Here is a 21,770-nt window from a genome sequence, read left to right on the forward strand (position 1 = left end):
CCTCCGATACCATTGTGCCGGGATCGTGGCTCCAAACAAGGTTTCGAGATGCGCGCTGCGACAGGGCTTGCCGCACCATGACCACGCGACAACCCACAGTGCCGATGCCGACAAGAGGCATGCACAGGCCGCGTGGCTCTTTGTGCACCGTTTGATGTGCTTCTGGAAGGCAATCTTAGTTTCAACCAGCGCCGCCTCAATAATGCCGTGCCGAGTCTTGCAACGTGCCCATCGCCCTGTCGCACTTTGGGTGTCGTAACTCGTCCACGATGTATTAGATGTGTGTAGGTCCCGTCTGCCAGCCTCTAGTTTGGCCATCATCCTTCACTTTGCTTTTCGCTTCCTCTTCTCCAGTCGGGCGTTTGGAAACCTTGCGCCGTCGTAGCATCAACTCTCGTAGCCCCATGTCAAACCTTCGGACATCGTATAGCTCAACCAGGTACCGAACTCGCAATGGGGCACATCGTATACGTCGCGAACGGGCGTGACCAAGGGCCTGTCATAGGCCGAGTCAGTATGGCCATGTATACCGTCGCTGTGGCGTTTGTGGCTCTTCGGCAAGCACCCATCTTCGCCACGAGCAAATGTCGTATTGCTAACAAAGTGTAGATGCTTCACGCGCGGATACGTTGTCAAGAAATTCGGCTTAGACGATCTCTTCATCGCCATCGCCGTTACCCTCGGAGCTGCACAGACAGTCACCATCATATTACAAATCGAGCATGGCCAGGGACGACATGCATCAGAGCTTCACGTGGAGCAATTCGACGAGATGCTCATGGTATGTTCAACACACCTTGTGACACTCGACTTAGTACTGACAGTGGACTAGTACCAATGGATCAATATGCTCATCTACTTTGTCGCAAATTGGTATGCTGCAACATCGCTCTCGACATCAGCTTTCAAGATTAACTTTATTGCAGGGCGGTCAAGATGAGCATCTTATCTCTGTACTACCGAATCGGCTATGGAAAACAGGGCCTGCCATGGATCGTGCAGTCACCTGCTGTATGGACAGCGGCCGGCTTTATGACTGCCTTTAGTTTCTCCGTCTTCCTTGTGAGTTTCATGCCCGTCTATCTGTACGAGATGCACAACTGACAACGTCCGAAGGCTCAATTGTTCATCTGCACACCAGTATCACGTGTCTGGGATATCGAAGCCCAACCCGATGGATGCATTAATGCTGCCATGTTCATGGTCATTTCGGGTGCCATCAATGTCGTCACTGATATTGTCTTGTTGATCTTCCCGTTGCCTTTGATATGGGTGATCAAATTCAACAAGAGACAAAGGAGTAAGTCGACGTCTTTATGTCTCTATGAACGCTCATTGTTGACCGTCCCTTCAGCGGCTCTAGCAGTCATTCTCTCTATCGGCGTCATCCCGGTCATAGCCAGCACCATGCGCCTTTGCGAGATTGTCATGTCGGACAGTCCCATCAGACCAGGAAGTACATGGCAAGAAGTCGATTTCAGCTGGTACGCCTTCGCCTAGCCCGTTCTCTTTACTAGTAGCATTTTCTGACAAATGAACCGCAGGGGCTGGTCTTGGGTTCCAGTATGGTCCCAAATCGAGGTTGACATCGGCATTCTGGCCGCCTCTCTTCCCTCACTGTCCCCTTTACTCAAACATGTTTTCCACTGTCCCGCTCGAGCCACCACACCTTCCGAGGTACCCACTCTACCAGGATACCGCGGGAGTTGGGGGGAAAAGAACCTAGTCAGCATGGACGACGAAGACGATATCGAGAAATCGCCATGGGACTTTGCATTACCCGAAGAGAAGAATGGCGCATTCGATTTCGATGTGGAGAGGAGATTGACCGTTACGGAGATTGAAATGGGAAAGGCTATGGATATGGGGAATAGTTACTTCGATGATACCGCGTCGGAGGTCGAAGAGAGAGAATCGGTAGGTAGACCGAGTATAGGGGTCGCAAGGACGGCGGATGTTCATGTTCTGTCTCGAACCGGGGTGCCGAGGCTAATAGAGTATAAGAAATTATGACATTACGTTACAATGTTTGCCCTGTGGCCCATAGCGCACTATCTGTTGGTTAGCTGGCATGTACCTTATGTACGTACCGATGCTTGCTTGCAACTGTTTGTAGCAATCATACTTGCCTTTATAGGCAGTTCTCATCTCATGTTAGAGTAAATCATCAATTCATCTCATATCTACTCACATCCAAGACTATCTGGGATGGTTCAGGGATGGGACCTTCATTTCTTTGGTCTCGTGGTGCATCATGTTAGTGTAGTCATCAGGTGGTATACAGGGTGTTAGTACAAGTCTTCTACCGTCAAAGGGCTTCGGACGCTTCACCAGCGTCCGAAGCTATCGAACGCGGAGCTGAATTGAGTAGCTGGGTCGCGTCAGTCACGATCCTCATCATCATACCGTATGCGTGCGTTCACTTACCGTACCCACTCGTGACAGCGCATTCGCTCGCCTCAGCTTTCTCCATCGCTTTGGGCAGCCACTCCCTAATCTTCTCTTCCCTGTTGTGGTGACTCGGGTGCGTGCTCAGTATCTGCGGCGGCCCCGCCCCACCAGCCTTCTCCATGCGCGTCCAGAACTGCATTGCAGCTTCTGGTCGGTAGCAGCCCTGCGCCATCATTAAGAGACCAATGTAATCGGCTTCAGCTTCGTGCTTGCGGGAGGCGGGCATGGAGAGGAAGAGGTCGAGGAGCATTTTGCCCGAGTAAAAGGAGACATCGAAGAGAGATAGGGCGAGAACACCGAGGAGGATCAGAGGCGCTTGAGACATACGTTCACTGTTCTTTGGTCAGTGCATGCTTCATCGGTCCGAGATAAGAGTACCAACGCAGTGTGATGCGCAACCACGTGCGCAATCTCATGTCCCAGCACGGCTGCAATGCCATCCTCATCCTTGCACAGAGGCAGAATCCCCGTAAACACAAAGACCTTGCCCCCCGGCGCTACAAACGCGTTCTGTTCCGGAGACTCGATGACGGTGACCTCCCACTGCAAGTCTTTCAACCCTTCGCCCTCGGCATACGGCAACAAACGCTCCAAAACCCTCTTCACCTGCTTCACCCGCGAATCGCTATCCGGTAGTATCCTGCCTTGGTATTCTTGCCGCACTTGCTCTACGGATGACCGTCCCAGCGCTTCTTCGATGCCAGGCGAGATGATGTTGAAGCGGCGGCGACCAGAGACGGGCACTTCTTCGAGATTGTACAGGTAGACTCCGCCAGTGCCCACACTGATCAGACCGACGTCACGGTAAAACGTTGGGCGGGCAGCCCAGCGAAATAGGAGACCGGAGAGGCCACCTGAGGGAGAGTTGAACCGTTTGTATTGCTGGCCACTGCGACCGAGTTGCTGGTAGGCACGGGATTGTGGAAGGCTACGGACATGCTGGATTGAGGGTTGAGACGTGCGAGGTAGAGCGCGAATGGGTACGAATCGCGGTCGTATCCGGTACATGGCGGCGTTGATGCGGTGTTTGGGTGAGGTTTGGGCGAGGTTTGGCGATGAGATGGGGAAGGTGACGTGCATACCTATGAACTCCGCGGGAATGCCAAGACAGCCACAATTCGCTCCAAGGTCGTCAGCATTGGTCATGTTCGACTTGCGTGACGACCGCCTATCGGCCCAACAGACGGACAGGAACTCCAGTTCACATAGCGCAGTGTAGGGATCTATTTAAGGAGGTACAAAGCCGTTTCACCTACTTCTCCATAGGCTCACAGGCGTCATCTTCCATCGCGTATCGACAGGCTTGGAACATGGAAAAGTCGTAGCTCAATACGTTGAGCTAATACCGGCGATCCGCAACGTTCCCGTCGTTTACTCGCTCAGTGTTTCCAAATTCATTTCGGGATGCAACTTAAATGATACTCCTAGCTTCCGTCCAGATTGAAGTGGCCTTAACAAACAGATCGGACCTCGGAAACATCGAATGATGCGGCTACAACACGGTCACTTTACAAGAGGAGAGCTAGAGGAACAAGACTTTGAAGGTGGCAACACGTCGTATATATTGTCGCAATACTGTCGCTGCTGACAGCTTTTCGCATTGCACTGTAGTGGTGGTACTTGCTCCTTCGGCTCCATCTTGCTCAAACTATACGTAGGCATACTCTACGTGAACTTCAAGGACGCAGGCATCGGGCTTGTAGGGGACAGGCTCGGGGAAGGGAGAAACCATTGCCGGAGAGGTTGAGCAAGGCGTCTCAGCAGCAGAAGACTCAGCCTTAGTAGGTGTAGCAGACGCAGTGGCCACGGCAGACGAGGTAGGAACGACGGCAGAAGACTGGGTGACGGCCGCACTGGTAGCGGAAGAGGCGGCAGCAGAGGATGACGAGCTGGTGGCACCGCACGACGCCAGAGGTGCGACGCTGTCGATCTTGGAGGCGACCCAGGAAGAAGCATCGTCGGTGTAGAGCTCAAAGTAGTTCAAGTGGTCGGCTACAATGTTTCCGCCGGCGCAGACTGGGTCGCCGGCAGCACAGTAGGAGCGAAGGACGGGTGCGTAGCGATTGAGGCGAGCGAGATCCTCCGGCTTACGCCCGTTAGACTGCTTGTCGGCACCGTCAAGCACATTGTAGGGCTGGTTGGCGGTATGCATCACGTCTCCCCAGAGGAGAGCCGCGGCGACTGAAACATGTTAGGAAGGACATTGCCGTAGTATCGTCGAAGTCGCTTACCCGCTTTGCCTGCAGCAGAGTTGTTGTCTAGGCCGGTCGAGACGAACGTGCATCCACCCTATATCGCAGTACGTAGTTAGCACATGCCTCACGGGTGCCCGGTTCTCACATGATGCTTACCGGTCCTCCAAGCACATCTCCGGCCACATGAGCTCCCTCAGAGTACCCATTCACCACAATGTGCGAGCAAGGGCACTTCTCGTTGAAGGCGGTGATCTGAGAGATACCATTGCGAGCGCCCTCAGCAACTTGGTTACAGTAGTCTCCACCAAGGGTTACATCAAACTGGATGTCAATGTAGTCGCAGCTCTTGCCCTGAGCAGTCAACTTGCCGCAGGTGGCCTCGACGAAGGGGAAAGTGCGACCGTCATGGTATGGGGCGTCGTTGCCACGAGCCATGAATATGACCACATCGGCACAAGTTGCGTCGAGCTTCGGGGGCACGGTTTGCGCAGCAGCAAGGGCGGAGAAGGCGCCCAGGGCGATGGTGTTGCGAATACTGAACGACATGATTAAGGATTATGTTTGTATAGTAATGTATAGCGATTAGAGAGTGTGGAGGTGGAGACCGCAGGTAGGGCTGGAGCTGCAAAAAGAACGTGATGGGCCTTTTAGGGGTACCTGGGGTATCACATTGCAGCAAGAGGGGACAGCTTTAATACATGCAGTATACGAACACGTTAAATTTGATCGTTCACCTGGGCGTCAGCATCGCTTACGGTGGAGACGTCTATACGAGCCTGTTGTGGTTCCATCCCTTTTGCCCTGCATAGGTGCCCGAACAATCGTTGCGGTTGCTTGCATCCTCGAGCCACAATCTCGTTAGAGGATTACTAGAAGAAGAAGAAGCTACCAACAGCTGTGTTCTGTTGGCGTTAGTCCTGCCGGTAGCCCAGCCATAAAGGGATAGAACAGCATCAGTGCCACCGGGTATTCTGATATCTCGGCAACCCCTACAAAAAGCTTGGTACTTGAGAGTTGGATAACACGGCAGTACGACAAGATGTGTTCGTACATCGGCATCCCGTTGTTCTGCACATGGTGGGTCTCGATGAACGCGTTGCTTCTCAGCTAAAAGATGTTTATGTCACAGCAGCCGTGGTGACATAGCGACGTATCAAAATAAAAAGCGCCTCGCGATTAACGACGGCGCACAATCCTTTTGACTATGGCGACTGAGCCTATGTAGACGCTGTTCACGACTCGCGTCTGTACCTACCTTACAGTTCTCCGTCGTAATAACACTCCCATGGCAATTGGGGTTTCTTCCAATCATGCTAGTCGAGGAGTAGAACTTTCAAATATTGCCCAGCTAGGTCTTTCCAGGGATCTTGCACCTCATCCCACGGCTTCTAGTGATCAACGCGCCAATAGGATTGCGATCCTTGAATAATCCAGGGCAACTGATCCCGCTGGAAGATAGCATCCGTTGCCGAGCCTGGAGATGGAATTTCTTAAGTTTGAGCATCTCGAGACTACTGTTGAGGCATCCATCAGAAATGGTAGTAGAGTGCTCTGGTCAGACACAGAGCGGAAGCGACTTGCAAGACCACGGCCCTCGCGAAGGATTTATTTCCAATCACGTCAACGTACCGTCGAGACTCACAGACTTTTTCGTCCCCTTCGTGTTTGAACAAAATCTGTCGTTTTTACTGCCTCTAGAACGACCTAGTTTTCTCTTTCCAAAACGCTCTCCACGCAGGGTCGCACTGAGACTTTTTCAGTGTTTCGTCGTCGCGTTGATAGTACCGTCCCCCAAAGGCTGTCTCAGGTGCGAGTTCCAGCCCAATGCGATGAGTGAAGGGAGTGGCGTACTAGTATCTATCAATCACACACCGAAAGAACTCGGAATATATCACCAGTTCAGCTAGCATCTAAAGCTTGACTAGATTTAGGAAGAAAGCGAGATATTTTAACATCCGCGAGCACGACTCTTGATAGCTGTTTTTAACTAACCTTTGGACCGGCGAGTCCTCGTTTTTCTTCGAGCCGTTATGAGTGAACCCTAATGGTCGCGAAGACGCACCCAATCTACTATCAGCCGCAGTTCTACTTTGTAGAAAAAGAGTAGCCTGCATACTTAAGTGTTAAGATTAAGTAGTAGTAGTAGCACCTAGGTAGTACCTAGTAGAGCCATACGACAAGGTTCTGATTATCGTAAACTTGTTGCGTCACTCCGGCATCATCGATCTCTCCGGTGATATTCTCTTTAGCAAGACTTGACTCGCTGTAGCGGGCATCGTGGCTGCTTCTTTACTGTACTGATATCAGACGGACCTCGGAAGCTGGAAGGCGCGCGCACATGATTGGCTGGGAGAGGCTGTGGGGTAACTCCGCCAAGTCTACCACTTCGCTGCGAACATCACCCTATTGCCACGAGGCTTTGTCCTAAGTAAGATGCGCAAACAATCATTCTAAAAGCCAAACCCAGAACCCATTGCGCGTACTGCGTTGTCTGAGCTACGTAGCTAGGCATTCAATGCGCGAGGCTGGCTTCCGAGCGTTGCTTCAAGCGCAGTGGCAGAGCGTGCCGTATCCGACGTACTCGCCTCGCCTGGCCCGCCGGCAATGACCGCTGCGGCGGGCATTCCCGCCACCGATCCCCTCCTATTACCTCATAAATTCGGAAAACTGAGCTTGTAAAATTCGCCAAACTCGATCTCCCGCAAGATGTGACTCAGCAAAGTATGGGTCTGGGGAAGCAGAATCCTGGGGTCGACTGACCTTGCGGTCAAACATCATTTTTGCCGTGCAACAACATGGCCGCCATTGGACCGGATCCACCAACTGAAGAGTTCAGCCAGATCGAAGAGGAGGATATTGCGCCAACCAAGCAAGAAGTATCTTCAACCTTTGATGTCACGAGAGTCGCATCTACCGAGCCGCCTCCCAATGGCGGATGGGTAGCATGGTCACAAGTGCTAGGTGGGCATATCATCACCTTCTTCACCTGGGGCTTCATCACATCATTTGGTATGTTCCAAGCGCACTATACCTCCATTGGACTGTCGACCGCGTCCAATATCTCATGGATCGGTGCACTCACCGTCTTCTTCCTGCTGTCCATCCCTCTTTGGTCTGGCGCCGCGTCAGACACCGGTCATTTCAAGCTTGTTCTGCGCGTAGGCATTGGACTATGGTTGGTCGGCATCTTCATGACAAGTATCTGCAAGGAGTACTGGCAGTTCGTGCTTGCGCAGGGGTTTTGCATCGGTTTCGCAAATGGATGCATGTTCGTGCCCATGGTATCCGTGATCTCGACATATTTCGATGCGACAAAGCGGAGTTTTGCAATTAGTATCACGTTATGCGGGTCGGGCACTGGTGGGCTAGTTATTCCGATCATGCTCAACAGGTTGATTGATCGCATCGGGTTTGGATGGGCGGTGAGGACGTTGGGCTTCATGGCGCTGGTCATGCTATTGATTGCTGAGCGGCTGCTAAAGAAGCGGCTTCCACCAAAGGTTGCGGTCAAGATGCTCGAACCGAGTGAGCTCAAGGACCCGGTCTTTGATCTTTTCGTAAGTGGTCTGATTCGACGAACCCGGGACGTCTTTGCTAACGTACACAGATTCTCGGCTCGGTCTTTTGCTTCGCAGGTCTTTGGTTCGCTTTCTTCTATGTAAGTACATACCGCAATCTTCTTCAACAAATAGCTGACCTTACCCAGATCAATGCTTTCGCTCGAACAACGTTGGGTATGACGTTGGAAGAATCGATACCGCTCCTCTTGGTGCTAAACGGCATCGGCATTCCGGGACGTCTGTTACCCGCGTACGTTGCTGGCCGCTATTGCCGGCCATTGACCATCAGCCTGATCGTCAGTTTCGTCACTGCTCTTCTACTATATTGTTGGATTGCGATCACTTCGACAGCAGGAATGTATGCCTTTGCGGCGCTTTACGGCTTGTTTGCTGCAGGCTTGCAAGCCATGTTCCCTGCAACACTCGCCGATCTTACCCTGGACAACAAGAAAATCGGAACAAGAATGGGCATGGGGTTTGCCTTGTCTAGTTTTGGTTGCCTTATCGGAGGTCCTGGTGGAGGTGCGTTGGTTGAGGTTGGCAACGGATCCTATCTGTATGGACAGGTGCTTGCTGGCTCATGCGGTGTATTGGGCTTCATGTGTTTCTTGGTAGCGGCATTGATACATAAGAGGCAGGCAAAGCTGTTCGATGGCGTCTAAAGAGGTGTTGTGGCGACTCATGTCCTCAAGGCTTTCGGCCGATGTCGTGAAGCGTTGCATCACATTCATGCAAAATGGGAGCCAAGATCTCGCCGCCCTGTCATTGCCTTATTTCCTCGCAAGGACCGCGAAAGCCAGAACGAAGAAGCTTAGATCGAAGGAGGTAGCCATTCATAGCATTGGGTCGTGTTTCTCATGCATGTTTTGTACACTACCTACGTTCGCCCGTTGTTGGCCTTTCCGCCAGACCGTGGAACGCGTTTGAATTATATATCTACGTGTTTATTCGTTTTCATAACACTTTGAATATTACCTAAAACACGCCCGGAATAGGTGGCCCCCAGATCTTGAGCGCCTGTGGCCCAGCAGGAACGTGCGATACCTCCGTCTCAGCATTGACCAAATCGCCATCCGCATAGTGCTCCTTGTAACGCTGTTAGTATCAGGCCAATCAAATTATGACAAGTGTTGCCTACCAATATGAACTTGCTGGTATCAAACCAGTAGTCAAAGACTTGACTTCCGAGGACATGCTGTTCCCGGTTAGCAGTTCGTCCACAACCATGGAGTTGATGTAACCAACTCTTCCCACACCCCAACAACTCTCATATCCTTTCGACTCAAGATAGTCATGGCCCAAATGCTCGACGTCGAAGTCATGGGTCTCAAACGCAGAATGCGCAACAGTAGGTTCGTAGTCCGGTTTGACCCGCTTAAAGAAGAAGGCATGGTGATCTGTGTACTCCAAACCACGATCGATATGGAAGAAGCATGTGATGGGCTTATCGTCTTTGTAAACGATATCCGATGGAGCGAGAGCGAGAGTCTTGGTGTACCAGTCATACATCTGTTGATACGCGCCATCTGGATATGTCACACCGTAGTGACCCCAGCGATGAACGGGAGCTGGGCCGAGCTCAAAGCGCTGGAATTTGCCCTTTCGTGGCTTTTCGTCCTCGTAATTGACGACCAGCTTCTTCAGAGCTGGCGGTTCGGCCTCACTCTTTTGTTGACCATGAATGAGATAGACATGGTGTCCTACAGGGTCGGTGAGCTTAACATAATTCCCTCCTCCTGGAGCGTCGAGAGGTGCAATAGAAGTAGCTCCATCTATCTGACTTGCGCGTTCCAGCTCTCCTCTACTCTCCACTTCATATGCTGCTCCTTCGAAACTGCTCTTGCCGTCGGCTTGACGTGCGATGTATACAAAGGGCTCCACGCCATACCCTTTGAAGAAGATCTGGTTTTGGGGATCTTCTCGCGCGATGGACAGTCCGAAGTCGAGGAGAAATTGACGCGCCTTGGTTAGGTCGGCATGGTAGTAGATGACGAACGCCGTTGCCTTGAGACGGATCCTCATGTCGTTGTCAGGTATCGGCATGTCGTATGATTCAAAACAAAAGTGTAATAATCTATGCGCAAGCGTCGTTGGTTGGGCGGATGATATACAGCGCTGCAATTCGATGTATGTTGATCTACGCTACTAACCTCGAGCTGTCAGCTCAAGCACGTGGAGGCTATGTAGCTCGCCTTCCGCGACCGCTTTACATCAGTTGTGGAACCGAGGTACCGGTACAGCGTCAACAGTCAACGGTGTCAGGTTCCAGGGAGCTAGTACGCTGGGGTTCGTAAAGACCAACTGGGTTAGCAATAGTTGTGGTTCTGACGTAGGCGGGTAAGGTGGTGTGCGCACATTGATACCACCTTATCCTGGGAATTCTATCTGCGCTAGTAGCTAGCGTTTGATCAAGACCGTTCAACTGAAGCCGGGAATTAGTTTGTCAGACTTCTAAATTTGCATGCAACACTGCAGGTGCATGTTTGAAGGAAGGGTGATTTGCATAGCGCGCAAAGTGTCGCAGGTGTGATTTACGCGCTGTGAACCCGAAGTAAATTGATGCATTCTGCCCTGCTTATAATATATTTGAGCACATGTATACACGGTCACTGGAAGAACTTAATTTATTCGTAGTATCCTGGCGCTAAGTTGTACTGAAAGAGTACAGCACGATCGTGTCCGAAGATGAGTCGCGCATTAGTCAACTTCTGCAAAGAGTGTATCATCTGGTTGGATCTCGACCAAGATGCATGGTCCCTGGTAAACCGACCCTGGGTGGCAAGAGACTCGTAGTTCTCTTTGACAACGTATTGGTCAGTGGTAAAATAGTCCGTTGGTTCGTAAACGTCTCCAAAAAGGTCGTAGCTTTAGTACATTTGGAGTCACTTGGGGATTTGCGCAAGCTGCCTTGTCTATATACACTTTGCAGCGCTATATATGCTAACAACAGCTGCAGTGAAGTACTAATCACGTGACGCAGCCCTTCACCCACTGCAAGCGTTCAAGGCTCTAGGTGGGTGACCATAAGCGAGAGCCGCGTGTTCGAACACCCTCTGTCCCAACGTACCTGCTCTCTTTTTGTCGTCGCTGCTGTTGTCGCTTCTGCTTCCTTTTTGCCAAAGTTTTGATGTTCCGCCAAGCCCACGGTCATGTGATGTCTACAAGCCTCCAGCCAATGAGGTTTGAGGTTCTCGCGGCCAATCACAGCGTCCGCTTTTTGACCAAGGAGAGCCGTATACACGAGCAAATCCCGATATTAAATGTAGCTAAAGCTACAAAAAACCCACGTCCCGCTGGTTTTGAGGTTCACCTGGAGGATTGAGAGGCCCGGGGTATGACCGGGGATGTGGCGGATGATCAACCCAGTGTTTAGCTCGAATCCGTCGCCGCGGAACGGTTCCAGTTAAGATCGAATTGAAGATAGGTAGGCAGATAGACACCTGCATAGAGTTTTGAGTCAGCCTTGCCGACCCTGTAATTCATAATGTCTCATAAGACACATTATGACTACGAGTGGGGTGCGTGTCTCTGTGACAATGACTTACCAAGATCTGTTTTTGTCGCAACGCTGTAAAATGCGTTCTTCAGTTCCTGCTCATGTGTATAGATAGGGACGTCCGTCCCCGAAAATACTCTAATCCTCTAGCATGATCAAGATGAAGATGGCCCATGATGACGGCCTTAACGTCTTTGATGTCATTGCCAGTTTTCCGAATGGCAACATCCAAGTCATGATCCTCGCAATAGTTCTCCCGAGCAAAGATGTCGTTGAGCTGTGGTCCCCAAACGTCTGGATAATCTTTGCCAGGACCAGTCTCGAAGAGCACGAGTCCTTCAGTAGGATGAGAGACCAAAGCACACATCATTACCATTGACCTTCGAGCATATTGTTGCGGGTTCAACTTGCTTGCAGTAGAAGTATTCGCCTACATAGCCGAGTCAATCTGCTATTTTCTGATACCAGCGCCAGCGCTGTTGTGCTGAATGGATTGAGACGTACCCCGGTGATCATGAAAGCCTCATCAGCTACCACGTCTCCTACATGAAGAGGCCAAAGCTTCGTTCCCTGAAAGCACGATGAGTACAACGCGTCGTTCTGGAAAGCGAGTGCTTGCATCAGGTGCCAGACTCCCAGGAATATTCATCATCCCAGACCGTTTCCGCGTGAACGGTCGTGTATTGACGCAATGAAGTCTGGCAAGTAGACTACGTGAAGAACTTAGCAGAGCCTGTGAAACCACGTGAACAGACTTCGCTGCTTGCTATTATATAGACATACACCATCTGAAAAGCAGCCACCTGTGCATCTGGATTCTGACTGGCTATGCGCGTTGTGGTACGCGTTTACCCCGCTTCAAAAGCAGCCCAAGTAGCCCACATAGTCAAGCTGCGTATTGTCCGCGGATGTATTCCGAAAAACAAGACTGCAACTTATCGCTGACAAATTCAAATTGATTCGGCTTCAGTCTCTGTAGTTTGGTACAGCGGATAAGGTGGTATGCCTTGGCGGGTTCCTGCGTCGGAAAGCGGATACGCTGCCTTCCAACTACTGATGTTCATGCGCGTTTCCGAGAACCACACTGCATATGCTGATGGAGGAGTGAGAGTTGGTGAACTCCGACAACACATAGGAGCTGCCTTTGCCTTGAGAGCTGTGCGACCTGCTAGCTCCAACTCTTCTTCCCTATTCCGCGATTAGCTGTTCACGATGTCTTCAGAACCAGTTGCGTGGGATAGATTTGTTCGTTACATTGCGCAAGGGGCTGATCAGGATATTCGTTATGGCGACCCCATCGTTTCAGGCTCAGACGTGGATTTGATTGCTCAGATTGCAGAGGAAGGAAAACTCGAAGTAAAGATGTTGCATGGAAACGATCCGCTGAGTGCGACACCAACAGGCGAGATCGACAAAGTGGCGAGGCTGCTGGGACCGCTCGAGCCAGCTCATGTCCCAATCATCCGTTGCATTGGATTGAATTACAAAACACACAGTATGTATGGGATTAGAACACTAGTGGGAGAAGCACCCGATCTAACAGATTGCAAGTTCTCGAGACCGGACGGCCGCTTCCAACGTGTCCAACGGTCTTTACTAAGCCAGGGCCAGCCGTTGCGGATCACGGCGAGGACGTCCCAATTCCTTGTTTCGCACAGGAGCAATGCGATTACGAGGGTGAACTGGTCGTTGTCATCGGCAAAGACGCAAAGAACATAGTGGAAGCCGATGCCTTGGACTATGTGGCTGGATATACTGCAGGTAACGATGTCTCCGCGCGCGACTGGCAAAGAGAAGCTGGGAAAGCAGGGCCTGTTCCGCAGTGGTCCTTCAGCAAGTCATTCGACAAGTACGCGCCGCTGGGACCGTGTATCGTAGCCACTCACGTCCTAGGAGAAGCCAACAAACAGTCGCTGAGGACGATGGTCAATGGGGAAATCAGACAGGAAGGCAATACGTCAGATCTGTGCTTTGGCGTCCGACGACTTGTCGCATTTTGCAGTCAGGGCCAGACTCTTCAGCGAGGCTCGTTGATCATGACCGGGACGCCAGGTGGAGTCGCACTGTTCATGAAGCCGCAAGCCTTTCTCGAAGATGGGGACAGGGTCGAGGTGGAGATTGGAGGAATTGGCCGAATGTCGAATCGCATGTCGTTTGATGCATGATGAGAAAGTAGACGGCACGTCCCGTTGAATCCATGTCCGTAGAGGTGGATGGCGGTAATCGGCACCATGTGTCCATAGCAATTCAAGTCGTGATCTTGAGTCCTGGGAAGCGCGTGCACGCAGATCGAGGCGAGAACATCAGCTAGCTCGACCCCGCAGCCCTCGCCCGCCGGTCGCGTTAGCGTGCCAAGGGCAGTCCGACGGCTCGAGTGCTGAGCCGACAGTCAATGCCAACATGCATAACATGCCCAGGTGCCTTCGCCGCGCCATGGAGAAGCCGTTGGGGCTCTCCACGTCTTTCATCTCATCCTCACATCATGTACCCATGCACCAAATGCGAAAGGACCTATCGTACGCAAAACTCCTTGACGCGTCATCAACACAGCCACCAAAAGACCTGCAAGCACCGCTGTTCAACCTGTGGCGTCGTCTTCCATCGCAGGGATCTTTTGTCTCGACACTCGAAGCTTCACCAGCCTTCGTCTCTCAACGACACAGTTGAACCGCCATCTGCCCAGATTGGCAGTGCCACTGCCGCATCGGGAAGGCAGCGATGTCATACCGCGTGTCTCCGATGTAGAGAGTTGAGGACGAAATGTGATGGACAGCGTCCGTGCTATACATGTCTGAACACCACCTCTTCCTGTCAATACTCCAACCGTTCCAATAGGCTGAGCCAGGTTCTTCCGCATGTCGCGACACCGGCCACCGATGCACCTCCACACGAGTCCAACCAACATGACGACCAGCCAGACGATGTGGGCTGCTTGTCGTACGAGGGATCATGCTTGCCTATCCAGAGCGCCGAGCATCCGAGAGAACATGATCTCCATCCAGGTACCCATCATATACGCCCCAGCTCCCTGGACAGACAGTCAATCTACGATCCGTACAACGATTGCTTGTTAGCGGGCATACCTATTCGTCCCGAACACTCCACATCCTCCGTCGCAACCGGTGAGACGTCCGATATAGGAACCATGTCTTGGCCGTGGCTACACGAAAACCTCTTTCTACCTGCCGACCCCCACTCATTGGCCAACACGATGAGCTCTGTGCAATTCCCATATTCCCAAGACGAAACGCTTGCCGGACTTGACTTGGAATCCTTCACCAATCTTGGCTCGCTGTCAACGCAGAGTCATGTTGGCCAACCGGACGTGGAGATGCTCTTAGGGCAGACTTCTGCGTCAGACGGATCGAGCAGCACATCACATCACCAAGCCTCAAAGAATATCTTCGCCACGGGCACGTTGGAAGATACGTGTAAGTCATCGTTCGATAGCGTGATGTGGAGCATTTTTACTGATACGAAAATAGGCAGTCTGGATCAAAGTGCGTCGATCACATCCAGAGACAATCAAAACCTAGTTATTGAGAATCTAGTCGGCCTCGCTTCCTCACCCGCGTGGGGTAATCAGTCAGAAAAGGACCATGCAAACTCCTGGGCCCTCGCTTCTGCCAAAGTTGCACTCGCATTTGGGCTCACTGATTACCAAGAGTGCTCGGGTTCGTCAGCACTCTACGACTTCTGCGCCAAGTATGTAGAACATTTCGGACCGCTATGGCCCCTGTTCAGCTTGCAAACCTTGGACCTGGACGCTCTTCATCCAATCCTTTTTCTCGTTCTTACTTCGATCGGATCGATGTATTGCGGCTCCAACGCGAGCAATTATGGGGCCATGATGCATACCACCATCCGGAGCACTCTTACGATGGTATGGGAGCTTGAAAACGAAGAGCTCGGTCTTCTCTGGCTGGCACAAGCGCGACTGCTGACTCAGGTAGCTGCGCTGTATTTCGGACAGCCAAAGGCTTTCACCTACGCCCACCATCTCGGCGCCTTGCTTGTCGCTCAAGCTCGGAGGATGGATCTCTTCTCAGCCGCATATTTTGACAAAGCTATGCAAAGGCTACAACGCATGAAAGACATTGCTTCAGATGAGGAGCGTCTGGAAATGTGGTTGCAACTGGAGACACGTCGACGACTAGCATTCGGTATATTCCGCGGCGACAGCTACACTAGTGTGTTGCTACACAGCAAACCTCTAATCTCAATGGAGGAGATCGACCTTCAGCTGCCAATGTGCGACGCTATATGGCGAAGCAAGAAGATGTCCCCTAGCTTGTGCCTGCAGATGATAGAGCATGACCAAACGCCTAGTAGAGAACTATGGGCTTCTGATATCTATCGTATCGCCATGGATAAGAACGAGCCGCTTCCACCTCTGGATCCTGCAGGACAGGAGCTTCTCATGTTCGGACTGCAATACTCTATTTGGCGCTTTTCCAAGGACCACAATATGTTCACCCGTTTGTCCGGAGGTCTTGAAGGCTCTAGTAGCGATGACTTATCATCTGTTTCTTCTGACAGTCCCTGCGAATCCATTTCCAGCAGGAGCCCTGGTTCGGAAAGGCTCAGCACAAGACGTCTATCAAAAAGTGCTACCAAGTCTTCAGAGACACACTGTTTGGATAGTACGGTACGCCGGATGGAGGATTTACGGCAGCAGCACCGACGTTTACTTTCTGCTCTTGAGAAATGGGAGCAAAGCCTTCCTCTAGTCAAGACATTCGTGAGAACCAATCTCGACCGTAGCTGTTTGATGAGTGGTCTAATACTCTTTCACTTGGGACACCTTCGCCTACATGTCCCACTCGAAGACCTCCATCAAATTCAGTATCGACTCGCCGATGATCTTACTATCGAAGATCGTCTCGTTAATAAGGCGCGCAAATGGGCCAACTCACGACAAGGTCGGATTGCGGCTGAGCGGGCCTACAGTATCTGGAACATTATAGACCGAGAGTCAAAGCTGGAGAAAGAAAAGAGGGTAAACTTCAACCTATTGGCTTTCATAGGTTTACACCACAGCACAGTAGCTGTATGGGCATACACAGGAGCGCGTAACGACAAGATCAATAGGAACTCTGTAGAGTCTTCAATCGTACTGGAAGGGTGCGGGGAAACCACGGCTATTGATCCGCAGAGAATTGGCACGTTGTCGTCGTTCGTGGATTTATATGGCCGCATAAGCCCTGCGGGCTGGTCGTCGTTTGCGAAAGCAGCAGGCACGCTATCAAAGCAGCACTTTCCCGTCACTAAAGGATGTTGATTGAGACGAAGTGGTATGCGATTGCATTGAGGGGCTATCAGTAGCGCGCATCACACAAGCACGTTCAAACATCAGATTTCGTGCTTCGACTGGGTTATGTAGAAGTATCGGTTATTATTGTACAACTTCCAAGGTCACAACTAGTCCCACCGAGCCACGTGACGAAGTATCACGCCTCCAATCGTCTGAACTTCAACCAACAAGAGCCCGTCTTCGATCCAGCTGCAAAGACGTCCGCCAGAACCAGGTTGTCTTCTTCCATGCCGGGGGGCATTGTTGCTTTGAACTTGCGAAAGATCAAACCTAGCATGTACTTGAGTTCTGTCAAAGCCAGATTCGAGCCCGGACAGGCACGAGAACCATGGCCGAACGGAATCCAGTTCAGTTTCATACGTTCGTCAGCGCCGATCCAGCGCTCAGGTTTCCAAAGCTGCGGCTCTGGATAAACCTCTTCTAGCTGTCCCTGGTTGAGCGCTGCAGTCGATGCGATCACGCCTCTCGGGACTTGCTTTCCAGCGATTACAAGATCCTTCCCCAAATGTCTTTCGAGTGGTCCTGGGATCATAGGGTACATCCGCATGGTCTCCCGAATAACACCGTCAAGAAATTCGAGATTCATGGTGCGCTTGATATCGAAGCTTTCCAAGTCGGGCAAGGCTTCAATGAGTTCCGCACGAAGTCGCTCCTGGGCCTCGGGATGGCGAGTCAGAAGCCAGCAAGCAAACGCGGCGGTATGCGAAGTAGTCGAAGAACCCGCTGCGAGCATCTCGACCATGTATGCGGGAATGTCTTCCGGAGGAACGGCAGATGCGTTTACTTTGTTCATAGACTGCAGCATCGAGAGAACATCCTTTTGTCGGCCAGCAGCGTTCTCACTAGTCTCCCAGCGGTTCAAAGCTTCTTTTGCTGTGACATCCATATCATGGCAATCTTTCCTCAATGTCTTCCACTTCTCATTGCCGAACCATCTGACGTAGAAATCTGCTCCAGGGATGAAGCTCTTCATCGCGTTCCAAGTGCTAAACGCGTGAAACCGTCGAAGAAAAGCTGGTGCGTCGTTCTCCTTGTAGTTGCGCAGCAGTCTGTGTTCTTCGGCCCAGAGTACATCGGTCACAATGTCCAGCGCAAGTAAGCGGAAGACGACGACTCCGTCAACGGCTTCTTCGTTCTCATCCTTACGATGGAGCAACTGGATGAAATCCTCGACGTGCGACTGGATGTTCTCCACCAAAGCCGCGAGGTTTTTGTTCTGGAAGCATTGGATCAAATTGTTGCGTGATGGGGCTGCAGACGGGTAGTCCACGAAACCGAGAGTGGACACGACGCCTTTCCAGCTTCCCATCGAGGAGTAGAATGAGGTCTTGAGTGCAGATTTGTCATATATCGTTTTCATTGCATTTTCGTCCACAGTGTGAACTTGATCCGTTGCGATGACGACAATGGGTCCATACTGATCAAGAAGCTTCGTAACGTAGTCCGACCGTCTACGCTTGTACGTGGCATATTTTAGTGGCAACTTGGAGACCCGCGCGTACCAGGGGCCTGGTATATGTCTAACTGGAGACATCAAGAAAGGGTACAAGATCTACAATTCGTTGTTCTGTCAGTTCCGTTTGGGATTCTGATAGCAAGAAGATGGGTGTGGCTCACGAGAGTGTTCAACAGATGCAGGGAGACAGCAATCAGCCCCCATCGAAGCATTAGCAGTAGTCCGACGGGAGTCTCTGCTACTGCAGCAGCTATTGCCGTCATAATGAATTGCGCCAGATGATACCGAAGTTCTTTGCGGCGAAAGTATTTTCACGCGATTTTGATGACCAAAAACGCGTTGTACAGGATGATTCTTCTACGAAGACCTTTGGCGAGGACTTGATGTCGCGCAGGTCTTCTTAATGCGACACCCAAATCCTGCTCAATTTCTGACACCCGGAGAGAGCTGCCACAAAAGCCGTCCGGCATTAGTGTGACGTCATGGACTTCTGTAACACTTGCACCCTAGCTCACAGCATGGGCCGCAGCCCTACCTAGGTAGCTCAATTTTAGCCAGGAGACAACCTTCTTTTTCCAACATTTACATTTTCCCCCATCATCCTTCGGAATACAGTGGCTCTGTACAAAGGTCGACTTCCGGTTCTACCCCGCAGCCACTTTTCTACGCCCAGAATTACCTCATTGCTGTGGAGTACACTGCGGAGAATCGCGTACATGCTCCGGATAAAGTGGTATGTAATCCACCAACAGCAGATCGAACATAGCGATCTCCGAAAAGATTGAATGGCTGCGACTAATCAGACTGCGTCCTTCAGCGGTGTCTGATGAAGCCGCATCTGAAAGCCGAAATTGATGCACTTATGGTCCTTTGCACGTGATGCAAGCGGAACACATACCACTTAGTAGGCCAAGAGTCTACACAGGTCGTGGACATGCCACGACAAACCATTGGAATAATTGATTAGCCTCGACTAGACTCCGCGTATGTCTTCAAGATGCTTAGCCGTCAACAGCATGATGTGCTTTTTGTGGTGAACATATCTACTGTATTCAGCATCTAATCAGATTTGTACAACGAACCGCTCCTGTCTATCGAAGCATGGAATATTCTGTAGTTATCGTTGGTGCGGGCCCCTCTGGCGCCACCACTGCATTGCTGCTGGCTCAACAAGGCGTGAAGTCACTTTCAATATCGAGACACAGCGGCACGGCAAATACCCCTCGAGCGCACATCTTCAACCAAAGAGCAATGGAAGTTTTGAGGGACACGGGTATCGAGGAGAAATTGGGCACGATAGCAAGCACTGCAGAATGTATGTTCGCTGCGTCGGGAGTACCAGCTACCTGTATCCCAAATCTCGAGCATGTACTAATCGAGTGCAGGTATGCAGCATACCTCGTGGCTGAACACACTAGCTGGCGAAGAGTATGGTCGCGTTTGGGCTTGGGGTAACCGACCATCCCAAAAAGGCGACTATGAGCGAGCGAGTCCTTGCGCCATGTCGGATCTGCCTCAAAGCTACCTCGAGCCAGTTCTGATCGAAGAAGCCACGAGGCACGGTGCCGAGTTCCGATTTTACACTGAATTCGTGCGTTTTGAGAAGATAGCTGACGTAATCGTTACGACTATGCGAAACAGATCGACCGGAGAGGAGTACAACATAACATCCAGCTATCTAATCGGAGCAGATGGCGCCCGGAGCGCTGTGTTGCAGGCTCTCAAGATACCAGTACTTGGCCGCCAGCTCAACACTGCCTTCAACATCCATATCAAAGCCGACCTATCTAAGTACATTCAGCATCGACCAGGAAGCCTCAACTGGGTACTGAATCCCGTTGCGCCAGAGTGGTCGGCTGTGGGTAATTTTCGCATGGTCAGGCCTTGGACGGAGTGGGTGGTGTCGATGCACCCAGCGACGAAGGACAAGAACAGCTCTCAGCCAACCGAGGACGCCATTCTGAAGCGGCTGTACCAGATGATTGGCGACGACTCGATTGATATCGAAATATTGTCCTCGTTTTCTTGGACAATCAATGATCAAGTTGCTGAGAGTTGGCAAAGCGGCAGGGTGCTGTGTATCGGCGACGCGACACATAGGCATCCCCCTATAAACGGACTCGGCAGCAACACGTGCATATCAGACGCTTTCAACATCTCCTGGAAGTTGGCTTATGTTATCAAAGGCTTAGCTTCACCATCTCTCCTTGATACCCTTACGGTCGAGCGCAAGCCCGTAGGCGACAGCATCGTCCGCCGCGCGAACGATGGAATGGAGGCGCATCGAACACTTTGGGCACTTATTGGCCTGGATAATTCGTCCAGGAAGAAGGCCACCGATCTGCTCAAGTCCGACTCGACAGAAGGAGAGAAGATGCGCGATCAGTTTCGAGAGGCACTGGAAGCTACCGAGGATGAAGTGCAAGCACTGGGCATCCAAATGAACCAGGTCTACCTGAACACATCTGCAGTGGTGATTGAAAGTGGGGATATTGCCCCGGAATTCAACCATATAAACGCTTTGAGAGAGATTAAGACCAGCACCTATCCCGGGTATCACCTTCCACATGTCTGGCTAGCAGCCAATGGGCAAGCAAAAAGACTCTCAAGTCTGGATCTCTGTGGACGAGGGTCTTTCACATTACTCACAGGCGTCGGCGGCGATGCTTGGCTACATGCAGCGAAGGAGGTTTCGGACATGAGTGGTGTATTCGTTCGCGCCTATAAGATCGGCTTTGGAGGCGACTACATGGACGCATACCGGGAGTGGTATCAAGTGAGAGGTGTCGGGGAGAGAGGGGTTGTGTTGGTAAGGCCTGACCACTTCGTTGGCTGGCGCTGCGTGGATTTAGTGGCGAACCCAACCGCGAAGCTTTCGGAAGTGTTGCAGCAGATTATGGGCAGGGCATAGTATAGACTTTGCTTGAATATCTTGTTACCAGTCCCAGATCTCACAAATGAATGTGACAATTCGATCACAGTGCAATCTCATGTGAGTGAGCACAATATAACCCTTGGAATTCGGCCTCAGTAGTCAAATACTGGAGTTGCCTGGACTGATGGCATAACTTAGCCTCCTTACTTATCTTCAAGGAGGATTTGTCTATTCATGACCGTAGTACTGCTGGCTGTAGGCTAGCGTCCCGATTACGGGTCATCAGCGCAATCGACCTGATGGTAGAGTTCATACCAGCTGCTGGCGGCATTTTCCTTCCGTCCACTAGAAGGAGCGACATAGCTATGTGTGTTGTGACCTGTGTCTGCCGCCAATCTCTTGATTACGAGTGCTAGGTCTGTA

General features: G+C 51.4%; 8 protein-coding genes across 8 annotated transcripts; 4 read left to right on the forward strand and 4 right to left on the reverse strand.

The window, feature by feature from the left end:
- Window positions 1-516: 516 nt before the first annotated feature.
- On the forward strand, window positions 517-2,158 carry J4E86_008762 (uncharacterized protein; the record flags this gene model as incomplete). Its single annotated transcript, XM_051449272.1, has 7 exons — window positions 517-542; window positions 610-781; window positions 833-873; window positions 927-1,062; window positions 1,117-1,300; window positions 1,694-1,917; window positions 2,138-2,158. 7 exons carry the CDS (start codon window positions 517-519, stop codon window positions 2,156-2,158), a joined length of 804 nt encoding a protein of 267 aa, XP_051299691.1.
- A 169-nt stretch (window positions 2,159-2,327) lies between these two features.
- On the reverse strand, window positions 2,328-3,459 carry J4E86_008763 (uncharacterized protein; the record flags this gene model as incomplete). Its single annotated transcript, XM_051449273.1, has 3 exons — window positions 2,328-2,371; window positions 2,428-2,783; window positions 2,834-3,459. The coding sequence occupies 3 exons, from the start codon at window positions 3,457-3,459 to the stop codon at window positions 2,328-2,330; spliced, it is 1,026 nt and encodes a 341-aa protein (XP_051299692.1).
- A 640-nt stretch (window positions 3,460-4,099) lies between these two features.
- Window positions 4,100-5,192, reverse strand: J4E86_008764 (uncharacterized protein; the record flags this gene model as incomplete). Its single annotated transcript, XM_051449274.1, has 3 exons — window positions 4,100-4,632; window positions 4,683-4,740; window positions 4,803-5,192. 3 exons carry the CDS (start codon window positions 5,190-5,192, stop codon window positions 4,100-4,102), a joined length of 981 nt encoding a protein of 326 aa, XP_051299693.1.
- Window positions 5,193-7,441: 2,249 nt separating this feature from the next.
- On the forward strand, window positions 7,442-8,868 carry J4E86_008765 (uncharacterized protein; the record flags this gene model as incomplete). The annotated part of the gene is made up of 3 exons (XM_051449275.1): window positions 7,442-8,203; window positions 8,254-8,304; window positions 8,353-8,868. 3 exons carry the CDS (start codon window positions 7,442-7,444, stop codon window positions 8,866-8,868), a joined length of 1,329 nt encoding a protein of 442 aa, XP_051299694.1.
- A 313-nt stretch (window positions 8,869-9,181) lies between these two features.
- J4E86_008766 (uncharacterized protein) lies at window positions 9,182-10,249 on the reverse strand (the record flags this gene model as incomplete). The annotated part of the gene is made up of 3 exons (XM_051449276.1): window positions 9,182-9,301; window positions 9,345-9,401; window positions 9,452-10,249. The coding sequence occupies 3 exons, from the start codon at window positions 10,247-10,249 to the stop codon at window positions 9,182-9,184; spliced, it is 975 nt and encodes a 324-aa protein (XP_051299695.1).
- Window positions 10,250-12,914: 2,665 nt separating this feature from the next.
- Window positions 12,915-13,867, forward strand: J4E86_008767 (uncharacterized protein; the record flags this gene model as incomplete). The annotated part of the gene is made up of 2 exons (XM_051449277.1): window positions 12,915-13,197; window positions 13,308-13,867. The coding sequence occupies 2 exons, from the start codon at window positions 12,915-12,917 to the stop codon at window positions 13,865-13,867; spliced, it is 843 nt and encodes a 280-aa protein (XP_051299696.1).
- Window positions 13,868-17,152: 3,285 nt separating this feature from the next.
- Window positions 17,153-18,376, reverse strand: J4E86_008768 (uncharacterized protein; the record flags this gene model as incomplete). The annotated part of the gene is made up of 1 exon (XM_051449278.1): window positions 17,153-18,376. One exon carries the CDS (start codon window positions 18,374-18,376, stop codon window positions 17,153-17,155), a length of 1,224 nt encoding a protein of 407 aa, XP_051299697.1.
- Window positions 18,377-19,973: 1,597 nt separating this feature from the next.
- Window positions 19,974-21,383, forward strand: J4E86_008769 (uncharacterized protein; the record flags this gene model as incomplete). The annotated part of the gene is made up of 1 exon (XM_051449279.1): window positions 19,974-21,383. The coding sequence occupies one exon, from the start codon at window positions 19,974-19,976 to the stop codon at window positions 21,381-21,383; it is 1,410 nt and encodes a 469-aa protein (XP_051299698.1).
- Between the last annotated feature and the right edge of the window lie 387 nt (window positions 21,384-21,770).

Source organism: Alternaria arbusti (assembly GCF_024043155.1).
Source record: "Alternaria arbusti strain BMP 1465 chromosome Unknown scaffold_14, whole genome shotgun sequence".
Lineage (NCBI taxonomy): Eukaryota > Fungi > Ascomycota > Dothideomycetes > Pleosporales > Pleosporaceae > Alternaria > Alternaria arbusti.